General features: G+C 30.7%; 1 protein-coding gene across 1 annotated transcript; it reads right to left on the reverse strand.

Moving 5' to 3' along the window:
- Positions 1-312: 312 nt before the first annotated feature.
- On the reverse strand, positions 313-7,565 carry LOC120076464 (protein NRT1/ PTR FAMILY 4.6-like). The gene is made up of 5 exons (XM_039030300.2): positions 7,373-7,565; positions 7,183-7,297; positions 6,890-7,107; positions 1,577-2,002; positions 313-1,367 (listed from the first exon to the last, which is right to left on the reverse strand). The coding sequence occupies exons 1-5, from the start codon at positions 7,373-7,375 to the stop codon at positions 408-410; spliced, it is 1,722 nt and encodes a 573-aa protein (XP_038886228.1). The 5' UTR covers positions 7,376-7,565; the 3' UTR covers positions 313-407.
- Between the last annotated feature and the right edge of the window lie 11,007 nt (positions 7,566-18,572).

Genomic DNA, 18,572 nt, shown 5'->3' on the forward strand with positions numbered 1-18,572 from the left:
TGCATTAGCTACGTCCACGGGTAGAGGGAGAACAATTTTATAAGAGAGAATGTTACAAATTATAGAACAAATAGCATCTCTATAGTTAAAGAGTTTTCAAAGTGCACTTCTCTAAATCTTAGAGTCAATTGTAAATAACCATAAATAATTAAAGAATGTCAAATATAAATATAACTTAGGCTTGAGGGGTGTTGTGAGAACCTCGTGCTAGGTCGTTTGAAGTGTCAGATAACAAATTCAATACATTCCGACATTTATTGTACGATATTAGTGAGATACATAAAGATGAATGAATTTTATGATGCAAATAGGGAAAGAAAGCATAGATATATTATATATACTTGAACACTAAGGTATATTGATACGGTAGAATAACATATGTTTATAAAACCAGTAAAATTTAGATATCATTTGTTCCCTTGGGTGGATCGATATTTATACTTGAGAGCCCAAAAAAGGTAGTGCAAGAAATTGAAGCCACTAAGCGCACACATGAGCCAATAGAAGTTAGAAAGACGATAGTGATTGATATTATGGCCAGATAGCCAAGGCGTGTGGGAAGCTTTGGCAGTCACACGGTTCACAACCGATACAATGACGGAGCTTAGATAATACCCAACAGCCAAGGAAGCCCAAGATAGAGCCGTAGCCAAAGACCGCATTGTAGCAGGAGCCTCCGTGAAGAAAAACTCCAACAAACCCGCCAAGGTAAACAAATCTGCAGACCCCAAAAACAAGTACTGAAATGCAATCCAAAGAAACGTTATGGGCAGCGGATGAGCATCTGGGTGGGCACCAGCCACGGCCTTACGCTTGGTCTCGACGAGGGCGGCAACAGCCATGGCGAGAACGGAGAGAAGGAGGCCAACACCGATGCGTTGGAGGTGGGTGATTCCGGCCTCGGTGCGGGTGAGGGTTCGAGCGAAGGGGATGATGAGGTGGTCGTAGAGCGGGGCGAGGAGAATGATGAAGAGAACAGGGAAGATTGGGAGAGAGGCTGGGGGGACTTTGAGGGAGGAGATTTTGGTGTTCATTGTGGAGGCTTGTTCAATGGAGAAAGTGGAGAGTTGAGCTAAGCATGAGTTGAGGATTATGGTGCAAGCGAAGATGGGGAGGACTTTTAAGACTATTTTTACGTCTTCTAGTTGTTGAGTTGTGCATTTTAGTGATGGGTGGAAAGGTGGGTTTTGTACTGCTTTGTTTAAGAATTTGAGGCTTTGGGTTGGATTAGTTGTATTGTTTTGTGTTAGCTCCTTGTTAATCAGCTGCTTTGCGGTTGAGGTGGATGGGCTTCTTGCTAAGCTTGCCACTGCGTTTGTTGCTGGTTTGTTGCTGCTCCCACGGTTCAATGCTGCTGCTACTAATACCTGATCATCACCATGGTTTACGTACCATAAGTAATTAATTGCAGGGAGGATGTGAATTATTTATTAGAAGAAATATAACATAATTTACAAATATAGTAAAATTTAGATTCAACTCTCAAAATCTATTAGTGATAGATTATATCGCTAATATGAATTTTTCTGGAATAGACAGATAGACTTTAAAAATTGGATGTGGGGGTAGAAAGTACCTTGAGAATTGTGGTGAGGGGGCTACCAGTGGGGATTTTGTTACGGTAAAAAGGGGAACCAGCAAGGAACAAAGGAATGGATAGAAAAATGCTGATAGTCGAGATTCCAAATCCCCATTGCCACCCCAAGTTGTCTTCAACCCAAACCACGAAAGTGACTGCAATAAGGGCTCCACATGAGAGACTGAACACAAAGTAGTTGAAGAAACTTGACCTCCTCTTCCTCCCTTGTGGGCTGCCTTCGTCGAACTGCTCCGCCCCGTGCGCTGGCAACGACCCCTTTATGCCGCCCACCCCGAGCGCCACCAAGTACAGCCCTATGAACAGCACCGCCGCCTCTCTCCCCCCAACTTCCTTGCACCCCTTCGAGTTCCCCTCCTCGCATGATGAACTCACCTTCGCTTGCACTGTCAGCATCACCAACCCCTATTCCATGTGATATGTGTATGTAAGTATGAAACTAATCAATAAGTAAAGAAAACAAGGACAACGATCGAGTGCAGTTTAGGCACTAAAGTTTTTTCAAAAAAGTAATTATTAAAACCTACCCCTTTCTCTAATAACTACTCATTACGTAATCACATTGTGACAACATCACTTTCAACATTTCGTTTTAAAAAAGATGCGTAAAATTTGTTCCTAATAATTCTTAGATGTAGATGTGTAATTTGAATATATGCTTCGGTCTAACCATTTTTTAGCATTTTGTTATCTCATATGAGTACCCCTCACATCATTCTAGCTTCTCTCCAATTATTATATCTTATTTTTAAAGAAAAAAATATATCTTTTTGGTCCCTAGATTTTAGGTTTCATTTTCTTTTCATCCCTTGATTTCAAAATGCTACACATTTAAGTCTTTCAAGTTTTGAATTTGATTTTCAATTTATTCCCTAAATTTCAAAATGTCGTTACAATTTTACACTTGAAAATCGAGTTTTGTGTCAATTTGGTATTTAGGTTTCAAGATTTACACTTTTAACATCGATTTCTCATTAAATACTCATCTTCCGTTATTAATATTCATGTCTATTAAGCAACATAAAATAACTATGATGTGATATTTTAACTTTAACTTTAATAACGATGAAAAATAGTAAAACTTAATTCATTATAATTCTTTTAATTCCTTTAAATTAGTCAATAGACATTAACACTAAAGACAAAAAATTAGTATTTAGTAAAAACTCGAGGTTAAAAGTATAAATCTTAAAACATAGGAACCAAATTAAAAAGAAACTCAAATGTCGAGTAAAACTATAACATTTTGAAACTTACTAAATTGAAACCAAAATTAAGACACAAACGAAAATTAGACCAAAAACTTAGATACCAAAAAATTTATTATTAATTTTTTCTTTATTTGGTATGTGTGGACAAAAAAGATCTTGATGGAGAGGAAGCAAAATAGACAAGATACGTAGGGTTATTGTTGCAAATAATAATAATAATAATAATAATAATAATGAAAGAAATGGAAAACGACAAGTAGAGAAGTTGGTTTTTGTGGAGGTGAAAAGGAGATAAAAAGAAGGAGAAAAGAAAAAAGCTTTATCAGGGTTTGACACAAACGGATGAGTTTCAATGTCGTAACACACACACTCATGGATGACATTACATTCACTCCATTGTGGGGCCTTTCTTTCTCACACTTTACATAAAGAAACCAACTTCAAACATTTTTTTTTTCTCTCTTTTTCTTTCTTAGCTAAATATTTAATCATTTTCTTCCATGATTATATTCATCATGCTATTTTTTAACTTGTCCTCCTACACTATATTTATTTATTTTTATTCAATTATCAAATAACGCGTTTTTTCTTTTAGTATAGGTAGATTTGAACCTCTTACCTTAAGAAAAGTCGTGCATGTCAATTAACGTTGAGTTATATACTCAGTTTTATATTTCATAATATATCTAATAAAATAAGCCTAGTTCCTCACATTTTCTTACAATTGTTTGCATCTTTCTTCACTATAAGAGTTCAATTTTTAGTCAAATTCCAAAAATAAAAACAAATTTTTTTAAACTACTATTTTTAATTTTCAAATTTTGGCTTGGTTTTTGTAGATATGGGTAAAACATAGATAAGAAAATAAGAAATTTAAAAGTGGGAGTGTGTTTGTAGGCTTAATTTTCAAAAACTAAAAATGAAATAGTTACCAGACTGGACCTTATGAATCCAATGAATATGTTGGGAGTGCGACCAAAATCTCACATTGGTTAGATAAGAGGAGGATCATGAGTATATAAGTGAGGATGACTATCTCCAATGGTATGAGGCCTTTTGGGTGAAACCAAAAACAAAATCATGAGACTTTATACTCAAAGTGGACAATATTATACCATTAAATAGGTCTTGTCCCTATTAGAACATATAAACCTCAAAATTCCGGTAATTAAATTGAATCTGCAATTTAAACTATAAAATAAAATGTTAATAGTTTTTTTTTATGTTTTTAAAGAAGAAAATTTATATCTTTAAATCTATGTTTTCATAGATTTACTTTTACCTTTTATCACTCAATAAATACGTTTCTTGCTAGTGTATATTTTATCTTTTTACTTATATACCAATAACATTCTATTTTTATATATGACAATACGACTTTATTCTTATTCTCAAAAAAATGTTAAACATATGTCGAAGATTTATAGTATTATTTTCTCATTCAGTACGATCAACTTATCGATTAAAAATTTAGTTGAGAATTCTTTAAAAAGTTAAAACTTTTGAATTTGCGTTTGAGATGGCTTTTGACATGGGTTTTAGAAGCACTTATATCATGTTGAAAAGCACTTCTCTTAAATAAAATCATAACGTTTGGCAATAACATTTAAAAAAATTGTTTTTAAAAGAGACGAGCGCTCAATATACTTTGTGAGAAAGTAATTTTTAAATGTTTTTTTAATCTAAATAATTGAGGAAAAGTATTTTTAAGAATAAAGCATTAAATATCAACCACACTTTTGTTTTTGATAAGACCTCAACCAAACTTTATAAACATAATTTAACCTCTAAATGTGTTTAATGTATTAAATTTTTACGTCCAAGTTCGACATTACAATATAAAGGATGAATCTACACTTTTATTATATTTGAAAATCGACAAAATATGATAATATGAGGATACTATTAATAATATACCAAATTGTAATTCATTAATTCATTAAAGTATTAAATATCTAAGTATTATTTTTAAAATATTTTGAAACATATCCATTTTACACTTAAATTTAACGTCGAACAACAAGGTTGAGATCTCGAATATTTTTAGAATCTTTTCAATATACATAATTTATTTTTAATTTTGTGTTTGTCATTTTCTTATATGTCTATTAGTACTTTTTTTTTTTTTAATGGAATTCCAACTTAGGTTTCCTATTATGGTTCATTTCTTTTTATGGAATTCTAACTTAGGTTCTTATTTCGGCCCATTTCTTATAATATTTCTTTTTATTATTATATTTCTCAGATTTTACTAGTATCTTTTATTATTAATTTTATTTTATTTACAGTTTTTTTTTTTCAGGTTATTAATTTTTTTCAAAGTTAAACTATAATTTTAGTCTTAATCCTTAAAGTTTAAAATTTTATATAATTATTATAATATAGTTGCAAATTCTCAAAATTACCTTGCATTTTTTAATATTATATATTTACACAAAATAGTACAATTTTAATTTTCTTTGATAGAGGATGTTAGAGGTCTATTGATATCTATAAATATATATTTTTTATTTTTTATTATTTATATAAATAGTTTGATATTTTTTCTATCTATCAATTTTTAACGTTGAAAGAATGTAGAAATATTTTAACGTTTAGGCATATTTATGTTTGACCAAATATAGCTAATTTTAATTAATATATAGATTGGTTTTTCATGTGTGACGTATGATATGTGTGTATATATATACCTTGACGTTAGCGTCGATGGTAACTTTACAGCCTATATGATATTAATACTTTTTAATTACGAAGTCTTTTATTGTTGGGATTTGTGTCATTATCTTGGAAAGAAAAAAAAAACGGATGCCTACGTTGTTTTGGTTGTGTGGGACATATTCCCATTTTATTCGTTTCATTTTTTAACTCAATAAAACAAAAGAAAACTCAGAAAAAGAAATTTGATTAACAGGAAAAAGAAAAACAAAAAACCATTAATATTTTAGCTCCGTCTAGTAATAATTTGGTTTTTAAGTTTTTGTTTTTAAAAATTCAGTCTGTAGATAGTATTTTCACTTTTAAATTTTTTTATTTATTGTCTATTTTTTACCAATGATTTTTTAAACCAAGCCAAAATTTTGAAAACTAAGACACCGTTTGGTAATTATTTTATTTTTTGTTTTTGTTTTTTAAAATTAAGTTTATGAACTCGAATACTACTTTCATCTCTAAATTTCTTCATTTTTCATCTATTTTTCACTAATGGTTTAAAAAATCAAGCAAAATTTTGAGAACTAAAAAATGTTGTTTTCAAAAAGTTATTTTTGTTTTTGGAATTTGGCTAAAAATTCAACCATTTTTTCTTTTTGAAATTTGGTTAAGAATTTAACCATTATACTTTAAAATATATATAAATCATGATAAAAAAAATAAAGAGAAAATAAATTTAATTTTCAAAAACTAAAAGTCCGGTGATTTCAAATCCAGAAATAACTATTTTCAACAAAACCTACATTGAAAGACCGAAAATTTCGAATTAATAATAATTATTTCAAAAAATTTCATGGGCGATCACATGGTTCTGATAAATCATGATAGAGAATAAATTTAAAAAATATAGGGAAGTAACTTAGAGAGAAAGATAGACAAAAAATAAATAAATAAATAAATGCATGACTTGTTTTTGTTCCTCACCATGTCTTCTCATCCATGAAAAATATATTTGAGTTTGAATGCAATTTTAAGAAAATAAAAATAAAACGACATTTCAATCAAATAATTTAATGATAATGAAAAAATTAACATTCTAAACATCATTCGATTCTGTATACAAAAAGATAATTGACTTTTTTGAAAAATTAGCTGATAAAACTCTACTAATTTCTCTAGTGAATTTATTTATATTCTTATCAACTTTTTGGAAATTTTTTCAAAAGACCAAGATTAGGTTCAACTTGACTTAATTTCATGCTCACCTTTTCTATACACATAAAAAAAATTAAAAATATTTTTTTTAAATATTTATCACATAATATATTTTTAGAAAACAATAAATTGATGCTTGTTTTAAAAAAAAACAATAGAGATCGAAAAAAGACATGAAAAAAAGAGGAAGAGAAGAAAGGGAGTTTATAATACGAACCAGAAACTCAAGGAGAGAGGAGAAAAGGAAGACGTAATAAGTTGTGAAAAAGGCATCGGATAAGAAGCCACCAAGGAGTGCAAGAAGAAAGGCAGTGCCCATAAAAGTTGTAACATGGTTCGCCGATTTCGCCGGTGAAAATTCCATATACTTCCTCAAATACATCACCAAGTTACTAGCATTTGCCAGAAACGCCAAATTCTCCAGCACTTCAACTCCTGTACAAAACCACTGACGATATAACTCAACCGTAATTAACACCTACTCAAAACTTTCCATTATACAACACGAACCTAACACGAATCCAGCTGCCATCATCCCACCGTGTCGGCCTCGGACCGCCGCCCTCTTCCGCCAGTCCACATACCCTTCCCATATGCTCCCATCGCTCTCCTCCTTCACAATTTCCTACCAAGTAATTCAACAATTATTTGAAAATTTGACCTTACAATGACTTTCATAAAGCAATTTAGGGAAACCTACCATTTCTTTTTCTTTTTTATTCTTCTTCTTGGAGCTGGATCGAGGAAATTGAATGGAAGTAGTTATGGTATGGGTGAAGTGATATTTATAGAGCTAAGAAATATATGAAGTGTGAGAGAGGGAGAGAGAGAATATTCTAAGGACGAGAGAGAATGGTTTAAGGGGAACGCTCTTACTTTAACAAATCTGAATTATTCCTTTTACTTTGGTACCCGCACAAAATAACTTTAAACCATTTTTTTTTCCCTCAACCATTTACACGCATAATTTGACGTAATTAATATTGTATTTTCAAAAACTAATATGTTATGGTTTCATATATGCCCTTTTTAGTCATTTCAAATATATTTGACGTCATTTAAATTTATATCATATTTCTATCGATATTTTTAGGATTTCATGGGTTCAACATCTACTTGAAGAGTGAACTGATATTTTCATTATATCGTAAAAAAATTCACAAAATATAAAAGAATAAGCATCAAAATGTCACTAATATAAATATAGTATAAATAATAGACACATGAACTTGTTTTAAAATCATAAAATGTTTGTTTACTAATCTAAATTTATTTTTCTGAATATGTTGTATTTATAATTTTTCAGAAATATCCATTGAATCAACACTTTTTCAATATTTCCATCAAAATTTTCTCAAAATTAAAATTTTGATATTTTCGTCAATATCGACATTTTAAACCTTTGTACTTATGTTTTTTTGAATAAGGTATTTTTTTTTTATTATGATATTTATAGGGAAAATGATAGATATAACAATCAAATAAAAAATAATAGCATATAGAAAACACAACAAAAGAAGTTGTAGATATAACAAAATTTAGATCTAGCTCTCTCAGAGGCTATCATTGATAGACTATATTGCTGATAACAAACAATCAGCGATAAATTCTATTGCTGATATATTTTTCTGTATTCTCAATTTTTTAAAAATGTTGCAATACACTTAATTATTAGTTTTTAAAGTGCTATCTAATACAACTATCTTATTGGAGTAATACTAAAATCAATAAGAATATAAGAGTTTGTTGGTTTGGCAGTCAATTAGAAACCAGAAAATTGAAATCAATAGATTCAATAAAATAAGTATAAACTTTGATCGGTATTTAAAATTTTGTTTCACGCCATTTAATTATATATTTATAAATCATAAAACTATTTATAGTGTTTTTTCCTCTTATACGATAGTCTGTTTTATTCGTCAGGGGTTGCTCTCCGAACAAATTTTTTCCGACGATTTTGTCTGTTATCGAGAGAGGATCTCCTGATGCATTTTCTCCCTTTTTCGACGATTTGGGATACCGAGAAAAATTCGATTTCTTGTAGTGTAGTGAAACATATTTAACTTGAAAGTAATTCTAAATTACCAACTTGTAAGAAATATGCAAAATTAAGAAGAAACAAAGAAAAATATGATATTTGAAATCTTGAATTTGAAAATTCAGATTTTGAGACGTAATAGAAGCTTGTTTTAAGGAGATGCAAAGGAAGTTCTCTTTGAAGTTGTTTTTATAGGAGCTGTTACTTAAATTTGTTCGGATGAAGTTTGTGTTGACATTTATTAATTCATGAACAAAATGCTTTAAAAGGTAATTTGTTGGATTTGTTATAATTCATTATTAGAACCTTGAGTATTCAAAGAATCATGGATTATTATTAATGTTTTTTTCTCGTCTTTCTTTCATTCTCTATCTCTCATCTTCTTTATTCATTGCATTATAATTATTTTCACCTGCAACAAACAAATCATCAAATTAGACTAAGTTCGATAACTATTTGGTTTTTTATTTTTTAAATCATACTTTTTTTTTTACAATTAATTTTAGGTTTTGAGACGTGAAACAAGCAATAGAAATATTAACTAATTTTTCTTTTTTTATGCATCGAAATATCTCAATTAAACTGACACACACCTACGTTACCTTCATCATATCCTAAATTCAAAATGACGATGCATTAATCAAAATAAATGATACATACGGGAGAGTTGGAGAAGACCTCATAGTTAGAAAATAATTAAAAAAAAACCTTTCCAATTAATTAAGTGATGATATAATAGAAGACATAGTAATTACAAAAAAAGAGATGATAGGCTAGTACATAAATAAATTGGTAGCTTAATTAGTAACTAATCTGTGCCAGTGTGTTTCAAGTATTTGGACGACCCTCCCAATCTTGAGATACTTTTCAAACCCTAATTTTTCCTCCTTCCTCACTCACTACATTTATAACCTAATTTTTCTAACAAATTCCTTAACTAATTGCTAATATGCCTTTAATACTCTAATCATTTACTGACAGCATTCCTTTTCCTATCTCAGTAAGTATTAACTTAAAAAATATATTAATTCAAATAATTTTTTAAGATCTTTTTCATATATAACATCCAATAATTTTGATTTGTTTTAAAATACTTATATTAACATTCAGTAAAAGCTTATCGATAAAGATTCCAACCTCTAACATGGTTCATTATTCAATGCATATTAACATTTAATTCGTTAAAATGAGCATAATTCAACTAATATCTATCAATTTCGAAGTCAAATATTTAATTTTTTTAGCTAAAAGTCCATTTAACTCTATAATCAAACCACTTATATCACTAGCAAATATTCTTATAATAAAATTATGTACAAGTAAAACGAAACAAAACATTGAAATTATGTTAATTTATTTGTTACGGGTTTTTTTCTTTCGAGAAAGTTGTTACAGTACACATATGAAATTAATATTGATTTAAAAAGTTATTTATTCGATCAATTAATGTTTTTGGATTCTTTTGCATGTGTTGTTGACTATAAGAAGGTTGAGTATTGAATGCAAAGTTAGTGATTGCTTCCATCATGTAAATTCATTATGTATATATTTATAAATAAAAATTTGTGAGATAGAACTTTATCTCCTCTCCATATACATTATATATGGTATGAATGTATTTATTATTTCTCTGTTTTCTCTCTTCACTATTAAAATAAGTAGCATTTATAACTAAATGAGCTTATTCTTTAATTATATTTCATTACACGTGTCTCATAATGCGAACATCGGCTGAATTGAGGTTGACTTGTCCCCTTTCACTTTGGCCTTAGAGGTTTAAACACCAAAATATTTAGATGGGTTTGATAATTATTTTGTTTATTTTTTTTTAAATTAAGTCTATGAATTCTATTTTCTCTTTTAAATTTCTTTTTTTTAAAAAAAATTAAGTCTATGAATCCCACGCATTTTTATTACTCTCCCAACTTTCTTGATTACTTTGTCGTTTTTCTCTCTCATACTCTCTTCATATTTACTCCACTTCTCTCATCTTCTCTCTTCTTTCGTCGTCTGGTTCGTATTTCTCATTTTCTCTCTTCTTTCTCTGTCTGGCTCGTATAACCTTTACTTTTCTTTTCTTTCTCAACTCCTCATTTCTCTTTTTTTTTTTTTTTTTCCTTTCTATGGGTATTCTTTTAGATCTAATTATTTTTCTTCTATTTCATTTTTTTTCTTAGATCTAAAAAATATTACATACGCCGTCCTATTGTTGTTTCATTAAACAAAAGTTCAATGATATATTCTAAGTAACCTATCCCTTGATGTTGTTAAATATTACATAATTTTAATGAAATAGTGGATTTTAAAATTATGGCTCAAGTTTTTTTTTTTTTTTTTTTTTTTTTAAAAAAAAAATAGTTTGTATACTGATGCAACATAATAGTAGAAAAAATAGACATCAATATTTCTTAAAATCATTTCACCGGTATTAGAAAAGGGCAAATCTATATTCCACAAATTAGTTAAAAAAGACTATTAGTTTAGTTGGCTTTATGATTTAAATTGTAAGATTTTGGTTTCTTTAAGATTAACATTTAAGTGTCATCCCTTCTATCTAAAACAATGTTAATAGTTTCATTTGATGACACTAATCCTTTCAGTTCTTTTTAATTTTTACCGTAATTAATGATTAAGTTGGATTTTTTAATGGAATAATCACTTCTATTTGAGTGTTTAAAAAATTGAATTCAAAATATGTGTATAGCTGAAAATTAAAATCAACAATAGCCAAAAAAAAAAAAAAAAAAAAAAAGACAAAATCAATTTCATTTACAAAAATAGCACCAGATCCCCAACTCAACTCAACTCTGCATCCAAACACATAAAATAATTACAAACTCAACTCAACTTCCAAACACATACAATAATTACCAACTCAACTCAACTTTACATACTAAACACAGACAATGTAACTCTCCAGATAATTTAACTCTCTAGATAATAATTACCAACTGAACTGAATTGAACTCAACTCCCTACTTTTATCGCACAACAAACGTCCGTTAGAGAAAATCTCTCGAGGTCTATATTAGGTAAACAGAAAGTAGACATTTAAAGGTAATAATCTCCGATTCTATAAAAATGTATTTGATATTGAAAGGGAGGAAGGAAAAAATAGAGTAAAATATGCATGTGGCTTAGTGATTTGTTTTATCTCTTTGAAATAATGTACAAATTTATTTTGAAGAAGACAGAGAAAAATTAGGGGTTTTCAAAAAATCCGATGAACTGAAGAAATCGATTAACCTAATCCAATCCGTGCGGGTTGGGTTGGGTTGGGTTCAAATAAATGAAAATTTTATTTGTTGGGTTAGTTCATGAGTTCACCTAATATAACCCAAACCAACTCAAACCAGCTCGAATTTATTATTAACTTTAAAATATATTCTTTTATTACTTATAATACAACTATTTATACATATATTGATTTTAATCTTTTTAATTCCAATATTTTTCGAATAATTTATTCTTCAACAACTTTTAAAAGTAGTTTCTCTACACTTTAGAAAGAAAAAATTGAAATTGAGTTGTTAATCTTAATTCAATATATGAAAACAATTAAATTAGATTTTTACATATTTACATTTTACTTCTTTTTATAAATTTTTTTTAAATAAATCATCCAATTAACCCGAACCAACCCAACCCAAATCTTTCATGGTTGGGTTCCTTTTTCAATAATGGTTATTTAGGTTGAAAAAATTTATAATCCAAATAATTGGGTTGGATCTAAAAAGTCTTTCAACCCAACTCAACCCAACCTAACCCAACCCATGGGCATCCTAAGAAAATTGTTAGAACAATTTGAGAAATTAAAAATATATTAGATGTGAAAAAAATCATGTATAGCGTAACTCTTGTGACAATGCCACCTGAAGCCTCATGTTGAGGACAAAGTCTACACACAACTTCTTCCACTAGAAAACTCGAGTAGACATTGTAATTAACTAAAGGATTCTTGGTCTCGAAACACAAGCTTCAAAATTCACAGGCTCCCTTAACACTTTGTTTGTTTTATAGTTTTTTTTATGAAATTTCCGATAAATATTTAACGTCATTACTACAAAAACTGTATTATTTGGCATTTCTTTTTTTTACAGTTAAGTATTAGTGCCCGTATCAAGAATAAGAGAAATTTTTTTACTAACTAAAAGCTTTAAGCTGTAATTTACTTGATATGTTATAACTGTCAAATATATGAGATTTGTTGACTTATTTTAAGTGTCAAGTATCCAAATCTTGACATTTATTATGGATAAAGTTTTTTTTTTATAATTTGACCGTTTTTATTTGTCAAATGTAATTTCTTCTTGACACCAAAAAACTGACAACTTAAGAAATACTTATACATTTTGCTTGTCAAGTTCATATGTGTTTTTTTTTTTTAAATAGAAAATTATATTATTAGAAATTATCTATAATTGTGTTTTAAAGTCCAACAATGACATAATTTAATTAAAGAAGATAATCATTTACTAACAAAATAAACAAACACATATATGAACAATTTAAACATCAACCAACTCAAATTTTTTCATCAACCCTAACGAAGTTCATATATATATCTTCAACATATTGCCATATACTTACAACCCCATGTTAACAAAGTTCATATATGAATAATTTCTAAGTTAGAAGACTATCAACCCCATATGAACAATTTCAAAAAGAATGCCCAATCCTAAATAAACTAAAATCCCAAAAGAATTATCAAACACATATCTAAACAATTCCAAAAATTACACAACTATCTATATCAAGTACCCTATATGATCAACAAACATTTCCAAAATTACAATCTACGTTTCACATATACTAACAAATATGTCAATCCCATATGAAAAAGTAATTTCAACATATACGCCTAACCCATATCTTCAAAAAATGAGCACCCATATCTCAATGACATCTTCAAAAAATGATCAAATTTTTTGTCAGATCTAAAAAATTCAGGTCATCACCATCACATGCAGGAACCCAAAAATTTAGCTAGCTCAACTCGCACCTCATCCAACTCAAACTGTGAGTACGAATCTCTTGTATCAATCTATATAAAGGCCAAATATCAATCTATATAAAGGCCAAATATTGATTTAATACTTGTTTTGTCCTATGCTATATATTCGAAAAAAATATATAAACATATATAAAAATAAATCAACTTTCATACTTTATTAATTTGTAAAAACGGTGGTTCAAATACCATTTCAACTAGTTTAGTTTAAATAACAAACTTTATCTTGTAACAGTCAGATGGTATGTGTTATAAATACCACTAATTAGAACAAAAAGAAATGAGAGAATTATCGTACTTTCTATTTTTCTGTAAACAACAAATGTTGTAAGCAATCTTCAAGTGAGAAATAAAGAGAATCTTCCCGTGGACGTAGGCTTATTAGCCGAACCATGTAATTCTATGTGTTCCTTTTGAAGGAACTCTTTGAATATAGAGAACCAATGAGCAGAAGCAAATCGTTCCAAATCTCATTGTGAAAGAACATGAACATTTACAATCTAACAGAATAGATATGCATCAAGAATAAAATTACAGCATGCTACTAAGAATAAACATAAAGGGATTGAGTAAACATACCCTTGAAGAACCTTTTCTTCTAGTGTTTCCTCAATCGAACTGAATAACGCGTCCAATAACACGAACGCAACACGCCTCTGGAATATCCTCGATCAGCAACGAGTGAAACTCGATCCTCGACCCTCGAATAGAAACTCGACACTACCACGAGGTTACCTTGGTATTCTCGATGTGAGAATCCAAGAGGTGTGGGCTCTGTATGGATTTGGAAGAGGGAAGGAGGAACTAGACGATCGAGTAAACGATCGAGTAAGTGGGAGAAGGAAGAAGTCTATCATTTAGACTTGGGTACTCGATCGTTTAGCAGCGAGTATATCGTATAGGATACTCGTTCGATCGTTTACTTTTCTCTCTCGATAAGTTATCTAATTAACTTTCTTTGCTTGTCATGAATTGAAAAATGAAAACGATTTTTATTTTATCCATCAGTTACCAAAAACTGATTAAAACTTTCCACTAAGTCGGTTATTAGGAGAAAAAACCAAAAATCAATTATCTTATAATTAATTTATTATAAATAAATATAATAACTAATTTATCATATTATATTTATAACCTATAGTTTTAATATCACATCATATGCAACATATAAACCATAGTTCTTTTTCTCCTTTATGGTATTTAATATAAATCATATTTATATTAATTCCTCCATTCAAATAATGTATCAAATACATCAAATCAATTATATCATATATAATTAAACTAATTTAATTATATCATATATAATCATATTCCCTCTTATTAATTTGAACACTTCACCCAAAAACTGATTCTCAACATAAATTTATTGAGCTACGAAGCGGACTTTATGGACCTATAGCTTGAAGTTCCAACGGTACGTGAATAACTGGCCAAACTCTTTAATCAAGAGATCCACCATCCGTTAACTGTCGGGAACTCCACTAAAGACCGATAGTTGCACTCTTCGCATTACAAATATATTTGTGTGTCATTCGGATATAACCAATCAATAGTACGACGACCTTTCCCAAATCGCTCGTAAGTACAGTGATGCATTATTTTTATGAATGAAAATATGGATGATATGCATTGATGGATTGCATTGTGCACCCAAGTTTCCCCAGCGGAATTCAAATGCAAATTCCTCTGAGTTTCCTGGTAAGTCCAGGGTCGAACACAGGGACTTGTGAAAATAGTTGCATTGGCGATTTTTATGAAAGCTTGCGGTAACCAGTTAAATGAATAAATCGTTGGGTTTGTTGTTTGCGTTGATGAAAATAAATAACGAATGCGGAAGAGTTTGAAAAGAGTTGGTAAACGGAAAATATGATGAATATGCGGTGAACGGATTGAGGAAAGTTTCGGCTAACACTCCCTAGAATGCGTCCATGCTTTGCGATCATGCAACATGCATATAATAGTAAACCATCTCTCGGCGTGAATGTTACGGCTTCTAAGGCTAGAATGCATGCGATAAATATGTGATAAGTCTACAGGGTTTACACATAAACCTCTATCTCTATTTATGCGATGACAACATGACATTCACACAAATATGCGACCACATAATATCACTCCCATTCCTAGGATGCATGCAATGCAAGTTGACAAACAGATCTTATCTCTAAGTCCCTATCTCTTGTTTGTGCAAACCTAATCTGGCTCTTTCGAGTTCAGATTCTAACCTAGCTCTCTCGAGTCATTAGGTTCTTTCTTTAGATTCTCTCTCGAGTAACTCTAAAGGGTATTTTGCACAGTATACAACAAGACAATCGTAAGCGATGAACTTCCTAGGTCATTTTAGCTTAGTTCTTCTCAACTCATTCAACTAGTTTAGCTACTCATGTGAATTAAGAGAGTGAGCAGATGTAGAAATAGAACTTCCATTGAATAGATATGAGATGAAATACAAAATAACAATCCAAGTACAGTAAGGAGCCTGGTAGCAATTTCTTACCGCCAGGCGTTTACATTATTTCTACTCGTGCTCTAAAGATATTCTCGCTCTCGTGAGAGTCGGTCCGCTCTCTGCTCTTATGCCCCAAGGTTCTCTCTCGAGCTGTCCTGCGCGATCTCCGGCATCACCACTCTTCTCCTGCTCCGCTGTAAAATGGAAAAGAAAACTATGAACAGAAGCACTGATGAATTCGTTAACTAATCAACCTCTGTTCTGAAGATTACACTTGGTATTTATAGGGCATCAAAGGTGAAAGGCAGCTTCTCTCTTCCGATTGTACAGATGGGACAACTTTAATTCTTGACTGATGCGCCAGATAGTTGTCACTGATAAAGCTGAATGTACTTTGTGAACGTTATCGGCTGTCAACTTAATTTGGACCCGACTGCCGTCAACTTTCTGTCCCATCGCTCTTAATTTTCCTTTCACACGGATGCGCCCCCCATGTTGTGCTGACCAAGTTGCGTTGATTCTTCTTGGCAAATATTTGCGAGCACGATCAACGCAAAGTCTTACAGTGAAATTTTGCTCGACCAGTGTATTCCTATGATCATAATCTCTCCATTGCATTAACGCATATTTTGTACAAAAATGTAAAGATCAACTGCTCTAATGCGTTGGACGCATGCGACCGCAATATTATAGAATTTATGCTTAATGGACGCAATTTAACATATTTCATCAACGCAATTCAATCATTGTTTAAGAACATAGTGCTATGATAACGTGCATTTCTGCTCGTTATCATACCTCCAAATTTAAACAATGCTTGTTCTCAAGCATAAGCTAAAGATTCCTTTAACAAGTTAACTGCAAAGTTTTCTTCCCTAGATTTCTCAAGGATACTTCATTCAAATCCTATATACCAGAATTTTCTTAATTCTTATTCAAGTCTCTTCTTAAAATATTTCTAAGACTTCGGAATTGCAGGCTTAACTTTCAAAAGAACTTTACTAAATTCTGAAACATCGCATGATTTATTTCAAAAAGAAAATTTTCCTCCGGGGTGTCAAATAATTTATCCTTGCACAAAAAATTTTCTTTATTGCTATTTTTTTCTGACCTTACGCTGATCCGAGTGCCTTACCTTCGTTTTGGCTTGCCCCCACGTGTGTCATGCGGACATCCAACTACGAGCAATGTACTTTTTCTCAGACTAAACTCATACCGATTTGGCAGTGGAGTTGCGGTCATTGGTTTATGCGTCAATCCTGTGACTTACTTTCGTTTTGGCTTGCCCTCACATGTGTCATACGGACATCCAACTACGAGTAAGTGCCTTTCACAACTTAACTCTTATCAACATGGGTTTTCCATTGCGTTGACAGTGGAGTTGTTTTTCTCAAAAATGTTTTTTTTTTTTTTTTTGTAGAACATAGCAAGGTCGAAAATAAATACCTCACCCCCAAATTTAAAATGTAGCAATGTCCTCATTGCCAAAAGAAATTAAAATAGGTCATACGATGATCATAGAATGCTTATAAAGAGAATTTGAAAGAAAGCTAGCAAACCCCTAACTTCTAGAAATATTTCATGAGGTGACTATTTTAAGACTAAGTTGACTCTAGTGTATACAAAAAAAATAGAAGCATATTTATCATCATTGAAATCATACTTGGATAAGAAATAAAATGCGGTAACTTACTAAACTTATCTATGTCAAATGATTTCGGTGATTAAAGAGGATGCAGTGATAAAACTTTGAAAACTAAAATACAATGTGATAGCGCAAAAATTGGAAATAAAGATAAGGAAGATTACACCCCCAAATTTTGCGTTGTCGCGGGCAATGTATTGACGCATCCATCTTTGAGGCGATCACTCTACGTTGGGTTGCAATGATAGAATAAGATAAGTGCTGCTTCGCGTAATATTTCTACAATCCAGCACCTCGATCGTTGTAAGAAAAACAAAGAGAGGGTCAAATTATTTTAAACAAAATAAAAATCATTATCGCAAATTTTTTTTTTAAAAAAACGATAGTGATAGTAAAGTAAGGATAAATCAGAATTGAAAAGATAGTGAAAATTTCGAGTAGTGGAGAAATGAGTTGAAGACTTGAGGTTTCCCAAAACTTGTGTCCTTGATAAGTTGTGATCATTTGATCACGCAAGGACCACCTACTTTCTTCTTCATTCAAAGTCTCTTAGTTCCATAGAATCGATTTGGCGATGCCAGTCTTCTCCATGGTATACCTTTACTCACTGCCCATTGACTTTGAATATGTTGGTTCCGTCGTCATTTGATAATTCCACCGCGCCATGCGGAAGTACTTGTCGAATTATGAATAGTCCGGACCAATGTGACTTTAGCTTTCTCGGGAAGAGTCGCAGATGTGAATTGAAAAG

Source organism: Benincasa hispida, chromosome 4, assembly GCF_027475165.1.
Source record: "Benincasa hispida cultivar pf3 chromosome 4, pf3_genome.v1.1, whole genome shotgun sequence".
In the NCBI taxonomy this organism is placed as follows: Eukaryota; Viridiplantae; Streptophyta; class Magnoliopsida; order Cucurbitales; family Cucurbitaceae; genus Benincasa; species Benincasa hispida.